This window comes from Anomaloglossus baeobatrachus, unplaced genomic scaffold (assembly GCF_048569485.1).
Source record: "Anomaloglossus baeobatrachus isolate aAnoBae1 unplaced genomic scaffold, aAnoBae1.hap1 Scaffold_2826, whole genome shotgun sequence".
Classification (NCBI taxonomy): Eukaryota; Metazoa; Chordata; class Amphibia; order Anura; family Aromobatidae; genus Anomaloglossus; species Anomaloglossus baeobatrachus.
The window spans coordinates 72483-88526 of NW_027442298.1; the positions used below are offsets into that span (position 1 = coordinate 72483).

The 16044-nt window shown below is 43.3% G+C and overlaps 1 protein-coding gene across 1 annotated transcript in view; it reads left to right on the top strand.

Annotated features, from left to right (window-relative positions):
- The first annotated feature begins 683 nt into the window (after nucleotides 1-683).
- The window catches only part of LOC142266238 (NFX1-type zinc finger-containing protein 1-like), a 62261-nt gene continuing 46900 nt past the window's right edge, over nucleotides 684-16044 (top strand). Inside the window, 7 exon segments of the mRNA XM_075332305.1 lie at nucleotides 684-779; nucleotides 6906-6985; nucleotides 8443-10281; nucleotides 10390-10521; nucleotides 12839-12987; nucleotides 14202-14345; nucleotides 15837-15942. Coding sequence (XP_075188420.1) covers nucleotides 6922-6985; nucleotides 8443-10281; nucleotides 10390-10521; nucleotides 12839-12987; nucleotides 14202-14345; nucleotides 15837-15942 — 2434 coding nt within the window. The 5' untranslated portion in view covers nucleotides 684-779; nucleotides 6906-6921.

Consider the following 16044-nt stretch of genomic DNA (forward strand, 5'->3'; position numbering starts at 1 on the left):
TCCCACAATCCCTTGTCAAGAGGTTAATTAAGTATTTAATCTTAATCTTATGGCTCTCCTCAACAATCTGGCTGCCGGAAAGGACGCAGCATGCAACGCTTTTTGTCTCCGGCAAAAAAACGGACCACGGCGCATCCGGCATGTTGCATAATGGAAGCCTATGGACGCCGGATCCGTCGTCATCCGGCATATTACGTAATCCAACGACGGATCCATTTTTTTTTTAACTAAGCATGCTCAGTACCACAACAGATCCGTCAAAAAACGGAAGGAACACATGGAAAATACTGATGCGACGGGATCCGTTTTTTCGCCGGATCTGTCGCATCATTATTTTTGCCGGATCATGCCTGATGGCAGAAAAACTGATGTGTGAAAGCAGCCTTATCAATAAAACTCAGTTCTATAGTGGTAATTTGAGTGTCATGGTTCTTCGACTATATTATTACCTTTTATGAGGACATAGGGTAATGGGTTGTCATCCATATGAAACTGTCAATTCAGTATTATTTTTAGCTTTCCCTTTCCTACGAGCGAGCGGCAGTTTCACCCCCCTCCCTTTATTTCCCATCCAGAGAGAGATGTAGAGAGAATGGAAACTGAAAGTGATTTAAGGGAGGGATCTCAGCTGTGTATTTATACCAGGGCATGACAGGACCGAAACTGCAGACTGTTCATATAGACAAAGTGGCAAGAAGCAAACCAAGAGGATTATTATAAGGTCTTGACACAGCCTTGTACTGAGACTGACACAGAACACAGGCAGCAGGGGCTTTCAGGTAGGTTCCTTACATCATTTGAAGGACCAGAGTGATGAATATAAGGAGATTCCTACGAAACTAACCAAACCGAAAAATGAACTCTTCCTCTAAAATCAATACTTTATTTGTCAATTCAAATTGACAAAGTATTGATTTTAGAGGAAGAGTTAATTTTTCGGTTTGGTTTGTTTTCCTCACATCATTACATGCTTAAAAACTAATATATCGATTCAATGTAAATAATGTAAATTTCACGACTACGTGCCACTGGCACAAAGCAGTCACATAATGCATTTGTTAAATATTTTCATGCAATATTTGGAAATAATTGCTTTCCTTATGTCTAGATGTTCTTCTTTTTTTTTTTTTTTTTTTTTTCTTCCATGAAATCCAGAAATAATCATGGTAAAAGTTTTTTAAAAAAATCGACAATTATCATTTTCTTTATTGTAATAGAGCGTTGATTGCGTATGCGCACCGCCGCCCTATGCATACTCCATACACTTGGAATAGAGAAGTGACATTGCTTGAGTGTTGCTCCACATAAGGGCCGTTAGGACCCACTTTTAGTGAATGGTGGTGATCCCTACAGTATGAAACTTAACGTATATGGAGGATAGGATATAAGTGAAAGTGTAGATTCTTGGAAAACCCATGAGAACATCTTAATAATAACGTTACCTGATGGAACATGAGTCGCCATTCTTTATTTCATTCAATGTAAATCTGGTTTAAAAAAAATCTCTGCCTGCCCTTTCTCGAACTGTACAACACTAGCAAACAAGAGGAAAAAATGAAAGAGAAATACGGTATATAGAAGGGTTTATGCATACTAAATGCTGGTTAATATAATTTATTGGATAAATTGATACATACAAACAACATAAAGGGGAACCTGTCATGTACAAAAATCCTATTAACCTGCAGAAATTGTGTTAACCTTCAGCTTAAGTTTTCTAACACCATGCGATTATCACACTGAGAGACACTGAGTCCCGCTTCTGGGAGAAAATGAACTTTATTCCTCCCAGGAGCCTCCTGCTTTCAGTCCTAGCATCACAGCTGACACGTTTTTGGTCACCGCTTTGAGCTTAGTGAGCGGCAGCTATAACCACGTCCCTAGCACTGACTGACAGCTGCCTCAGCAGTGCATGAGTACAGAGCCAACTTTGTCAGTTCCGGGTTGTGGTTATAGCCACGTCTTTATGACTGAAAGCCCCAGGCCGCCGGAAGGAATAACGATCATTTCCACATAGTATCCGAATGCTATAATTGTGAGAGTAACCACATATCTGCAAGTTTACAGTGTTTTTTTTCTTTTAATGACTGGTTCCCTTTAAAAGCATTTAAAAAGTGCATAACAGCAGAAGACTAAATATAACACCTCCACAGCACCATGATAATGTCACAAAAACTGGAACATTTTCTAATACCAGCAAAGTGAATGCAATTCCTGAAGTCTCATGCACACATTGCATATTATTTCCTTGCAGATTTGAAGCAGAATCAAATCTGCAGCATGCAATTCTTTCAGTGTTTTCTGAGATACCAAAATTGAAAAGAAGGTGTATAGCAATAAATAGTTTGTATATACTGTGTCCCCGGTTGACCTCTTAGGCCTAAGCCACCCGGCGAGAAAAATGGTGCGAGTGGAGCGCGATAAAACATCGCATTCCACTCGGACCAATATTAGCCTGTGTGTCAGCACCCATGAGCGATTATTTTCTCAGCCCTAATCGGACCGAGAAAACAATTGCAGCATGGTGCGATTGTAATGTGAGACTCTTTCTCTCGCACCCATTCAAGTGTATAGGGTGAGAGAAAGATCGCACTGCACTTGCATTACACCGGTGTACCGCACGTGCAGAGCGAGAATTGCAATAGCCAGCTACAGAGGTGAGAGGGAGATAAATCCCTCCCGCCCCTCCTCCATGCCGGCCCTCCCCCCGCAGCTGAGGTCCGCTCGCACAGTCGGACCTCAGTTGCAGGGACACTCGCATGACACTTTGCTCCTGCTGTGCTGCCAGCGTGAGCCGAGTGTCATGCGAGCATCGCACTAGTGCCCCGTGTGGCCCCGGCCTTATCGTAGGAGTACAGCTGAGCTGGTCAGATCTCTTCCCTCCTGGCTACTGAGAATCTGTGCACGACTTCCCTTTACAGAAGAAATGCATTGTTAGCAAATAAGAAGGTTGGAAACTGGCCGAATGGCACAATTTATTACCACCTCCTTCAAGGGACAGTCCTATCTGCTAACACATCACTTTCTTCTTTCATTTCCTATTTCATATTATCTGTAACTCTGTCTCCTAGTGTGAGAACTATTGTGTCTAATAGGCGGGCTTCACATCAGCAGTATTATGCCGCAATGCCGGATCCGGCACAAATGCGTTTCACTTCAATGCATTTCCTATGGACTCGCGGCAAGTTCCGGTCACATGTGGTTGTGTATGACGCACGCAACTGCATGTGACCGGAACTTGCCGCAAATCCATAGGAAATGCATTGAAGTGAAACGCATTTGTGCCGGATCAGGCATTGCGGCAGAATACCGCTGATGTGAAGCCCGCCGGAGCATAAAGCTTACATTGTAGGTAGTGTTACCTGATACAGATTCTGAATTAGGGCACATCTTCACATGATTGCTTTGGCAGTACACCCTTTGAGTAGCACAACAGCACTAGACCAGTGCAGAACTCTTGTTTGTTTGTACCAGTGTTGTCAAGCTGGTTTCTCGCTTCTATTCACTATTGGGAAATCAAAGTACAAAGTAAACAAATGCCTGGAATTTCCCTTTGACTGAATGATTAAAAAGTCTCATCTTATTAAGTTGGCAAATCTACCTCTCATTAAAAATCCTCTCTGTTCTCAATAACGGAGATTTTTAATTCCATAGTTTACAACTTGCTGTCAAGGTTACCGACCACTCCATAGGTGGACGATTTCCTAGTAAAGAAGCCAACACATTCAATCTGCTGTCAAATGGCTGGATCCAGACAACTTCAGTACTCATCCGATGCTGACAAGGCAAAGCTACCTTTCTTGGAGAGCGTACAGTTTAGGTTGAGCAACTAAGGCTAGTTTCACACTTGCATTGAACGGCATCTGTTGCATTGCGTTGTGTGACGGATGCAACAAATGCGTTGCATATAATGGCACAACGGATGCAACGGATCGTACAAAACAACGGAAAGCTTTTTTTTTTTTTTTTCTTCTTTACAGTTTTACATGCAGCAGACTATTGTGAACGATTAGCCGATCACCCGGCGGCCGGGCGATCAGCTGAGCGCTCTCACATGTCGGTGGCCGGGCACTCAGCTGAGCGCTCTCACATGCCGGCGGCCGGGCCCTCAGCTGACCGCTGTCACATGCCGGCGGCCGGGCGCTCAGCTGAGCGCTCTCACATGCCGGCGGCCGGGCGCTCAGCTGAGCGCTCTCCCATGCCGGCGGCCGGGCGCTCAGCTGAGCGCTCTCACATGCCGGCGGCCGGGCGCTCAGCTGAGCGCTCTCACATGCCGGCGGCCGGGCGCTCAGCTGAGCGCTCTCACATGCCGGCGGCCGGGCGCTCAGCTGAGCGCTCTCACATGCCGGCGGCCGGGCGCTCAGCTGAGCGCTCTCACATGCCGGCGGCCGGGCGCTCAGCTGAGCGCTCTCACATGCCGGCGGCCGGGCGCTCAGCTGAGCGCTCTCACATGCCGGCGGCCGGGCGCTCAGCTGAGCGCTCTCACATGCCGGCGGCCGGGCGCTCAGCTGAGCGCTCTCACATGCCGGCGGCCGGGCGCTCAGCTGAGCGCTCTCACATGCCGGCGGCCGGGCGATCAGCTGAGCGCTCTCACATGCCGGCGGCCGGGCGCTCAGCTGAGCGCTCTCACATGCCGGCGGCCGGGCGCTCAGCTGAGCGCTCTCACTGCCGGCGGCCGGGCGCTCAGCTGAGCGCTCTCACATGCCGGCGGCTGGGTGCTCAGCTGAACGTTCGGCCACCGAGAGACAAAATAAAGTTTCTGTGATTTAAAAAAAAAAAAAATTGAGCATGCGCAGTGAAAAATAGAGGATTCCGCCGCTCAAAAAACATTACATGCTGCGTTCCTTCCGCCCGGAGGAAGTAACGCAGCGTCGGCCAGTGAAAGCAACGCAGGTACTTTTGGCATGATCCATCATCCATACAAGTCTATGGGAAACAGCAGAATCCGTTAACTGATTCCGCTGTTTTCCAAAAGGGTGGATTGTGACTGAAGGTAATTAACGCAAGTGTGAAAGTTGCCTAAGCCATTCCTCCAGCCCTGAAATGTCAATCCTCAGAAGCACACTCCCCCATCAGTTTGCAGGAAGACAAGGGGCAAAGGAGTAGGGCTCTTCTGAGGATTGAAAGTGACACAACTCCGTATCCTAAAGATAAGCCATCAAATTTTAAAGCCTGAAGTACCCCTTAAAGCATTCCATATACAGAATATCACAAAAGAGAGTACACCCCTCACATTTTTGTAAATATTTTATTATAACTTTTCATGGAACAACTGAAGATGTGACACTTTTATGCAATGTAAAGTAGTCAGTGTACAGGCAACACACCGCCATATACGTCTAAACTGCTGGAAACAGACATGAGTACACCCCTCAGTGAAAATGGCCAAATTGTGCCCAAAGTGTCAATATTTTGTGTGGCTTCCATTATTTTCAAGCACTGTTTTAACTCTTTTGAGCATAAAGTTTACTAGAGCTTCACAGCAGCCACTGAAATCCCCTTCCATGACGATATCACAGAGCTGATGGATGTTAGAGACCTCACACTCCTCCACCTTCCATTTGTGGAGGCCTCACAGATGCTCCATAGTGTTTAGGTCTGGAGACATGCTTGGCCAGTCCAGCACCTTTACCCTCAGTTTCTGTAGCAAGGCAGCAGTTGTCTTGGAGGTGTGTTTGGGTCATTATCATGTTGGAATATTGTACTGTGGCAGGCACTGGATCATGCTCTGCTTCGGTATGTCACACTACATGTTGGTATTCATGGATTCCTCAATGAACTGTAGCTCCACACAGCTGGCAGCACTCATACAACCCTAAACCATGACACCATGCTTGACTGTAGACACACTTGTCTTTGTACTTCATTTGGTTGACACCATCTGAACCAAATAAGTAATCTGGTTTTCAGATCACAGGATATGGTTCCAGTAAATCCATTTCCTTAGTCTGCTTGTCTTCAGAAAACTGTTTGGGGGCTTTCTTACACACTATCTTTATAAGAGGCTTCCTTCTGGGATGACAACCAGAAGGAAGACAATTTTGATGCAGTGTACGGCATATGGTCTGAGCACTGACAGGCTGACCCTCCATCAGTTTAACCTCTGCAGTAATGCTGACAGCACTGATAAGTGTATTTTGTAAAGGCAACCTCTGGATATGATGCTGAGCATGTGTACTCCTATTCCTTTTGATTGACCATAGCAAGGCCTGTTCTAAGAGGAATCTGTCTTGTTAAACCACTGTATGGTCTTGGCCATTGTACTGAAGCTCAGTTTCCAAATATTAGCATCTTCTTATAGCCTAGGCCATCTTTATGTAGAGCAATAATTCTTTCTTTCAGATCCTTAGAGAATTCTTTGCCATGAGGTGCCATGTTAAACTTCCAGTGACCAGTATGAGTGTGTGAGCGATAACACCAAATATAACACACCTGCTCCCTATTCACATCAGAGACCTAGCAACACTAATGAGTCACATAATACCGGGAAGGATTAATTGGCCACAATTTAGCCATTTCCAGTTAGAGGTGTACTCATTTTTGTTGCCAGCGGTTTAGACATTAATGGCTGTGTGTTGAGTTATTTAGTGGGCACACCAAATTTACACTGTTATACAAGAAAAGATATAATATATTTACAAAAATGTGAATGGTGTACTCACTTTTGTGATATAGTGTATCGACAGTTGTAGGCTAAATAATCAGCTGTTTGTCACAAGTCTTCCATAAACAGGAACCTGCAACTGCACTTGTTCACATGTTGTGCTCACATTGAGGTTTTTTTTTTACAATAGTGCCAAAATCTCTGTATACTAAGTAAGTCTTTAAAATTCATGTAAATAGAGTAAAATTTATAATAATACTATGGTCACTTTACTTCATTTTGATCAACTTATTTTATAAAGCTTTCGAGAACTATCCATGGATCCTGAGAGAAGGCGAAGAGATGAACCTCCAGATGATCTTCATCACCCCAATCAGAGAAGTAAGTTCTATGTTATTGGGCGTACCAGTACGAGCTGTGCACGCGCATTTGCCGCAGGGAGCTAGGCTTACATGACAGCCGAGACCTGGCTGTCACAGTCAGGACCACTGCCTGCACCACCCTGGCCTGTTTAGCCACGTAAATGCCGAAATTAATATCAAGAGAGAGTTTACTCTCTCTCCTGTCCAACCGGTGGCCCCGCAACATCATTGCAAGGTCTAATTGTTGCTATGGTAACCTGAGGTTGTCATGACAATCTCCGGGTCACCCAGCTATGGGAAGCCTTTTAGACCATGATAGGAAGCATGGTCCAAAATGTTTCTGCCAGTGTAGTATTGACAGATATAATGTATTACAATGCTGGTGCATTGCATTACATTGTATCAGTGATCAGAGCAATAAAAGTTAGTGTCCCATATAGGGAAAAAGTAAAAAGGTTAAAAAAAAATTGTAAAAAATATTGAAAACAGAATATAAAGAACTAACAATGAAAAATTATTTATGCCAATAAATATGTATATTTGTGTAAAAAAATAAATCTGATCAGGAGAAGCGATTGGACTGTGCAGGCACAAAGTTCCCCCAAGGGACTAGTAAAATCAATGAAAAAAAAGTTAGTTTTTTGGGGCTTTTTTCATATTTTTCTAAGAGTTCAAATCACTCCCCTTTCACCCCATTGAAAATAAAACATTAATAACCAGCGACATATTTGGTATTGTTGCATTTAGAATTGCCCTATCTATCAAAATGTAAAATCAATTAATCTGATCGGTACACGGTGTAGTGAGAAAAAAATTCCAAACGACAAAATTTACGTTTTTTTGGTTGCTGCAACATTGCCTTAAAATACAGTAGAAGGCGATCAAGACTTCGCACCTCTCCAAAAATGGTATAATTAAAATGTCAGCTCAAGACACAAAAAATAATCCATCACTGAGCCCCAGATCCCCAAAAATGAGAACACTAGGGATCCCGGAAAATGGCAACAAAAGCGCTACTGTTTTTTTGAGAAAATTCTTAATTTTTTTTCAACACTTAAATAAAAGTAAAACTATACATGTTTGGTATCTACGAATCCATACCGACATGAGGCATCATACTGATATGTCAGTTTTACTATATAGTTAATACGGTGAATAAAAGACCCCAAAAACCATCATGCAATTGCACTTTTTTTTTTCAATTTCACCCCACTAGGAATTTTTTCCTGTTTTCAGTACACTATATGGTAAAACTAATGGTTTCATTCAAAAGTACAACTCTTCTCGCAAAAATCAAGCCCTCATATCGCAATATTGACAGAAAAATAAAAAAATTATGGCTCTTGGAAGAGGGGGAGTAAAAAATTGAAAATCACATGGGTGTGAAGGGGTTAAAGCTGGTTATTTTGTGATCCTTTTTGGTATTTGGTGAAGAGCAAAAACAAATATTGTGACATTTACTGATTTTTGTTCCAGACAGAGGTCAACATCATCAGCAAAGGAATCAAGGTGGAAGACAAGAAGTGATGGAAGGACAGCATGGTCAAAGAGGTGGAGGCAGAAATGCACAACAAGCTGGTAGAATGTGGGAACTTAGAGCTGGTGGTCAACATGGACAACGAGGTGGTGGAAGAGGTAATCCTGGACCTGAAAGAAGAAATGAACAACATGCTGGAGAACAAAATCAACATGGTGGTAGAAGAAATGAACAAGGTGTAAGGGGACAAAATCATCCTAGAGGTGGTGGACAGAATATGCCTGGTGCAGGCAGAAGAAATGAAAGAGGTGGTGGCCATCAAGGCAATGTTTTCAGGAGAGAAAATCACAATCAGCAAGCTGATCAAGATCATAGACAGCAGAGACCACCACAAGGTATAGAAAATGGAAAAGAGAAGCAAGTTAGATTTTTAGGGTACAAAGCTCTAGAAGGACTACTTGACAAGGAACCCTCAGAAGTGGTAATAACACTAACTGCACACTCTGGTCTCAATAATTTGCTGTCAGCAGCAGAAATGAGGCCAGATTTTGTGGAAATGGTTTGCAGGGTGCTTTGCAGAGCATGTACGGCTCGGTTAGATAGGCAAAGTGTACAGTATCTTCTTAATCAGGTTAAGTCATCTGCATTCCTCTCCATCTGCCTGCCACGCTATATAGTTGGCATGCTGACAGAGATTGTGCCAGAGAGGAGGCATCGCTATCCTGATAATATTCTCAACATATTGAGCCTTCTTCAGGAGATTACTAGTGTTTTTCCTGCCAGTAGCTTGCAAGAAACCTCTTTGTTGGTTTCTCTTATACCTGGCTCTTTGAACGTTTTGCGCACATCTGGAGTACATGTTGGTGAGAACATCGAGCAAAGCCTAGAGAGAATATCAAATCACGTACAACATCTTCAGTGTAAGAGGAGAGAGGGGACACTGCGTGTGGACACACGCATGGTTCTGGGACCAGAGGTTCCGGCAGAGGACTTTAGAACCATGAGCATGTATCCAGGTCACGATGAAATTCACTTGAATGAAAAGCCTTTCCTTAGGCCTAATACATTAAAGAACAAGTATGAAAGCACAGAAATTTACTTGGACACTCATTTCCGACTTTTGAGAGAAGATTTTGTGCGACCATTAAGAAAAGGAATACAGCAGATCCTGATGCATGATGATGATAGAGGCTTACGAAAAATGAGGTTTGATGACATCAGAATTTACTTTGACACTCGAGTGTTGGCTCCCCTGTGCACACATTCTGGTATTATCTACAAGGTGCAGTTTGATATAAAGCCATTGAAGAACATACGATGGCAGAACTCCAAGCGTCTGTTATATGGCTCTCTAGTCTGTTTATCTCAAGACAATTTTGAAACCTTTCTCTTTGCCATGGTTTCTAATCGTGATGTAAAAGAGGTGGAGCAAGGTGAGATCCAGCTGCAATTCAGTGATCAGAGCAGAGGACTACTTGCAACAGTACGTCCAATAGATTCCTTTATCATGGTGGAAACAACAGCATACTTTGAGGCATATCGCCATGTCTTGGAGGGGTTGCAACAGATGAATGTCCAGGATATACCTTTCCAGAAATATATAGTATCATGTGAGAGGGATGTTGGACCACCACACTATCTCAATGCTGGTGTGCAGTATGACTTTAGCAATTTGTTAAATAAAGACGCAGATACAACTATTGAGAACAAAGTTAATGTTCTAGATCCCCAACAGTGGCCATCTAAAGAAACTCTTGGCTTTGATGAGTCTCAAATAGAAGCTTTACGATTGGCACTCACTAAGGAACTTGCCATCATCCAAGGACCACCGGGCACAGGTGACTATCTATACTAAATAATAGCAGGGAATAGAAAATCTAAAGCAATTAGCAGAAGATATACATACATGAACATATGAGAGATTATTTCTTTTTTCTTTCTTTTAGGCAAGACATATGTGGGACTGAAGATTGCGCGGGCTTTGCTCACCAATACTAATGTGTGGCAAGGAAATGGACAATCAGGTCCTATTCTTGTGGTGTGTTACACAAATCATGCATTAGATCAGTTTCTGGAAGGTATGTGAAGCTCACAAAGAGTATATTATATACAAAGCAGTAAAGTATTGGGACGTTAACTAACCTTGTGTGTATAATAGGTGTCCTTGATGATGTATAGCATTTGTTAGGGTTTTTTCATGGTGTCTGTTAGGACGTGGAGGGCATTTTATAGTCCATGTCACCTGGTTGGGGGGGTTGGTGAATTTTCTGTATTATAGTAAGTAGGTTGTAGGGCATCTAGTGGAAAAGGTTGCGTTTCAGAAGGATAGAATACTCCTCTTCTCAAGTAAGGAACTAGCTCACCTACTTGGCTGGAGTTTTCACTCTATGGATTAAATTGTGTGGTCTCCAGTAATTTTAGCATGTAAAAAATATCCAGGACGATCTTGTCTCTTTATTACAATTGTCATAATAGACTTCAGACCTACAAGAGCAATGAGTCACTTATGTGTTTCTTATTTGTGGTGCTCTTAGTCAAGAATGTCACTTGGTGTCCAACGTGAGGTAGAACGTTTTCTTTCATATAATGATAATGTCAAGTTAAATGGGTTCCCTGGTAATGGCAAAAAATAACTAAAAGAAACAAATTATAAATTAATTCCTAAACATATTTAATTAGTAAATCACAATAATTTTGTCCAGGAAGGTGATCTGAATAAATGGTCACTGGCACTTTTACACTTACAAAGCCCTTATCTTGGAATCTGTGCATGTGAGCATGTGCAGTAGGAAACCAAACTGCTCTGATCTGGAGAGAACTGTGCCATGTACTGTCATTTAAAAAGACAAGGTAGACAGCAGTGTAAGCAGCCTTTTATTACCTAAGCACCCCTGGCATCTCCAATAATAGATCAGATAGACAGCTGTGTGAGCATCCTCTTACCTCAGCACCCCTAGTATCTGCAATAATAGATCATATAGACAGGGTGGACAGCAGTGTGAGCAGCCTCTTCTTACTTAAGCACCACTTGGATTTCACTAGTATAATGTGGGCTTTACATGTTACGATCTATCGTGCGATTTCACGAACGATCGTACCCACCCCCGTCGTTTGTGCGTCACGGGCAAATCGCTGCCTGTGTCGCACAAAGTTTTAAACCCCCATCACACGTACTTACCTGCTGAGCGACCTCGCTGTGGGCAGCGAACATCCACTTCCTGAAGGGGGAGGGACGTTCGGCGTCACAGCGACATCACACAGCCGCCGGCCAATAGAAGCGGAGATGAGCGGGACGTAAACATCCCACCCACCTCCTTCCTTCCGCATAGCCGGCGGGTGCCGCGGGACGCAGGTGAGCTGTGTTCATCGTTCCTGGGGTGTCACACAGCGATGTGTGCTACACCGGGTACGATGAACAACTGTCGCCATGTTAAATAAACAATTTTTTAAAACTTAGCGATGAGTACACGACTCACGATTTGTGAGCAATTCTGCGTCGCTCGGAGGTGTCACACGAGGCGATGTCGTGAACGATGCCGGATGTGCGTCACGAAAACCGTGACCCCGACGATGCATCGTGCGATAGATCGTCTCGTGTAAAGCAGGCATTAGATCAGATAGACAGAGTGGACAGCAGTGTGAGCAGTAACATCTGTAGTAGGGCAGCAGCCTAGACAAAACAATTGTGATTTGTTAAATAAATGTATTTAGTAATATATACTGACAATTGCTTTAATTATTTATTTTGTTTCTATTCATGGAGAATCCCTTTAATGCAAATCTGTCACCAGGTTTTTGCCACCTAATCTGAAAGTAGCATAACATAGGGGTAGAGATCCTAATTCCAGCGATGTGTCACTTACTGGGCTGCTTAGTGGAGTTTTGATAAAATCACTGGTTAATCAGCAGTAGATTATCATTAGAGGACTACTTGGCGTGCTGCAGGTAGTCCAGCATATTCATAAGCTCTGTATATCTGCTAGCTCTGCAGCAGAGAAAACATTGATTTTATCAAAATGACAGCAAACAGCTCGGTAAAGTGACACATCGCTGGAATCAGGGTCTCTATCTCTCAGATGGGGTAGCAAAAACCTGGTGACAGATTCCCTTTAAAGAATTTACCTGGTGTGAAATTGGATGGGGAGATGGGATAGCATGTGTCTATTGGGAAGGTGAGATAATAGTGTTAGCTATTAGCTGGCTAATTTGCGAAGTTTAATAGAAAATTAGTTGGAGGTAATTAATAATTCCTAGTGTCTGGCGAGCTTGTAATTTATAGGTAATGTGTTCTGTTCTCTAGAGGAGAGGGTAGTGTCACAATTGCGGGTGCAGTGCTGGCTGTCCATTGTCACATCAGTATATGTTGTTACATAAATATGTATTTATGCTTTTCAGGAATCCACCAGTTCTTGGAAAAAGGAATTGTGCGTCTTGGTGGGCGCAGCAGCAGTGAAGTTCTTAAAAAGTTTAATCTTAAAGAACTAAGATCAGGACCTGGGGTCCGCAGAAATAATCCATTACACATACGAAGAGCAATTGGAGAAGTGAGTTGTGATGATATTCTATGATGAAACTACAGGGAACCTGTCACCAGGTATTTCTACCTAATCTGAGAGCAACACAAGGTAGAGACAGAGATCCTGATTCCAGATATATGTCACTTATTGGGCTGCTTGCTGTAGTTATGATAACATCACTGTTTTATAAGTAGGAAATTATCACTAGAGGACTAGTAATCCTGCTGTTATCTAGTCCTCCATATTCATGAACTCCGTATAGCCCCGCCCCCACCACTGATTGGCAGACTTCTGGCTATGCACAGTGTGAACAGAAAGCTGCCAATCAGTTGTGTGGGCAAGGTGATACAGAGCTCATCATTCAGAGAATTTATAAATCAGCTGCAAATAAAACAGTGATTTTATCAAAACTTAAGCCAGCAAACTAGTAAGTGGCACATCGCTGGAATCGGGGTCTATGCTACTACATCATACTGTTGTGAGATTGGGTAGCAAAACCCTGGTGACAGATCCCCTTTAAACAATATAGAAGGTGTAAAGGCTGCTTTACACGGTACGACCGATTGTGCAATTTCACAATCGATCGTACCCGCCCCCGTCCTTTTTGCGTCACGGGCAAATCGCTGCCCGTGGCGCACAAAGTCGGTAACCCCCGTCACACGTACTTACCTCTCGTGCGACCTCGCTATGGGTGGCGAACGTCCACTTCCTGGAGTGGGAGGGACGTTCGGCGTCACAGCGACGTCACACGGCCGCCAGCCAATGGAAGCGGAGGGGCGGAGATGAGCGGGACGTAAACATCCCGCCCACCTCCTTCCTTCACATAGCCAGCGGCGGCCGCGTGACACGGGTGAGCTGCTGTTCATCGTTCCCGGGGTGTCACACGGAGCGGCGTGTGCTACCACGGAAACGATGAACAACTAAATTAAACGATATTATGGAACCTAACGAGCAGTACCCGACTCACGATTTGTGAGCGATACTGCGTCGCTAGGAGGTGTCACACAGGCCGGCATCGCCAGCGACGCCGGATGTGCGTCACAAAAACCGTGACCCCGACAATCTATCGCACGATAGATTGTCTGGTGTAAAGCAGCCTTAAATGTCAGGTTTTTCCAAACTCTATGAAAACTTAAAAGATTACTCCAAAATAAAGCGGCAAGCAAGTGTTGTTATATTTATAGTAAGCGTGGCTGTCCAAAATTAACCTCATTTATTGTTTTCTGCATTTTTTATTTTAGGCAATACAAAAGATGAAAGAATCAGAAATGAAGATTCATGAGGGGGCGCAGCTCATCCAGTGTTCAACAACCGGGATCATTTATGAAAAGTTCCTTGAAAAGTATATAAAAGACGAGCACATGGACAGCTTGAATAGCATCATGGTAAGAAAAAAGGAGAATTATATATATATAAAAAATCTAATATACACAGTAAAGCTCATAGTATATGTATGGATGGATGCATACATGTACAGTATGTATGTAGGAATTTGCACCATCACATTTACAATGATGAAATTTTGCACAGACTCCCCATGTGACCCCGGGAACATCATAGACTATGTTTTGATGGGAAAATTTAACCCCGCGCTTTACAGTTACACTCCAAAATCCTGCCTCTATTTTACTGAATGGAGCTGCAAGCTAAAGGTTATTAATAGCAACTGTCAGTGGTTGCTATAGGAACAAAGTAAACTGTTAGTATAAAAAGCTTATGTGTGAGGTTATATGATGTCGGTGGTGAGACTGATAAAGAGAGACAGAGAGAGAGACACAGACCGAGACAGACGTGGTAAGAGACATGGAGACAGCCGGGCACAGAGACAGCCCGGGCAAAGAGACAGCCCGGGCAAAGAGACAGCCACAGAGATAGGAGACAGACTGATACAAATACAGACAGAGAGGCACAGACCGACAAGGAAAGAGACAGACAGAGAAACATACAGACAGCGACTGGCAGAGAGACAGTTACTATCCCGGGCAACGCCCGGGTGCTACAGCTAGTAGTATATATTTAGAATCATTGTTTGCTTGTCGTTGTGTTCTGCTTTTGCACCAAATTTGTCACTCGTGTCACACCATGTTTGATAATTTTGTCACATCTTTATAAGTAATACTTCTGTCTACAGATGATTTCCAACTTTTTATTCCACCCTCCTACTGGAGGGAATTCGTGACTTTTGTACACGTTTTATAAAAAGCTGTAATTCATAAATCTGGCTTAGATCTTACTTACACAACTAACCAATGCCAGATTACACTTAATTTTTAAGTGTCCAGCAGTGTAAAATCACAAGAAGTTTCAATTTGTCGTGCCACAAAAGCATATGACAAATTTTGTGACGTTTTGACACAAATTTGTGTAAAACCCTTCATAAATATAATTCATAATCTAACTTCTTTTGTGCAAAAATTATAGGGTTTGTCTGAGATCAAATGGGTTTAAAAAGGAACATTCAACTCTCAATGGAAATGCATTGCGGAATGAATTACGGAAACTCGGTGCTATTACGGTTTACTCATCCCCATGAAGTGACCCCTGGGGCTCGATTGACCTCTGGGATCCGGTGATGTCAGGTCAACTTCTAGTTGACCTGACATCACCGCGGCTGACCCCAGTCTTCCTGAGTGACTGGGCTGTGGGTGGAGTTTCACCGTTGGCTTCAGAGCTCCAATATAGTCATGCAGCTGCAAGTCACTCGTGTCGTGTGACTATTTAGAGAATTGCTGTCGCACTGCAGTTATCGCCGCATCATCCTAGCCTTTAACCTAAAGTTTAAAAGTTGTTTGCTCTGATCAGGTATCATATGTATACTTGTGCTTTGTAGATTGCGTTAAAAGATTTAAATGGACCTACTTTCTTTTATTGCTCAGAATGCTGAAGATTTCTTTATGCCAACTGGGAAGATTTCAATAATTGTGGAATGGCTTGGTTTGGGCATCATTCCATTTACCCAAACGATAGATCCAAATGCAGCAGGTAATATAACTTTACTGTATACAACTGTATAGTTAACCCTAGAACGCATACCTGGGGCCTCGCAGGCCTGCTAGGTTAGTTGTTTTCTATTGTAGATTTCTA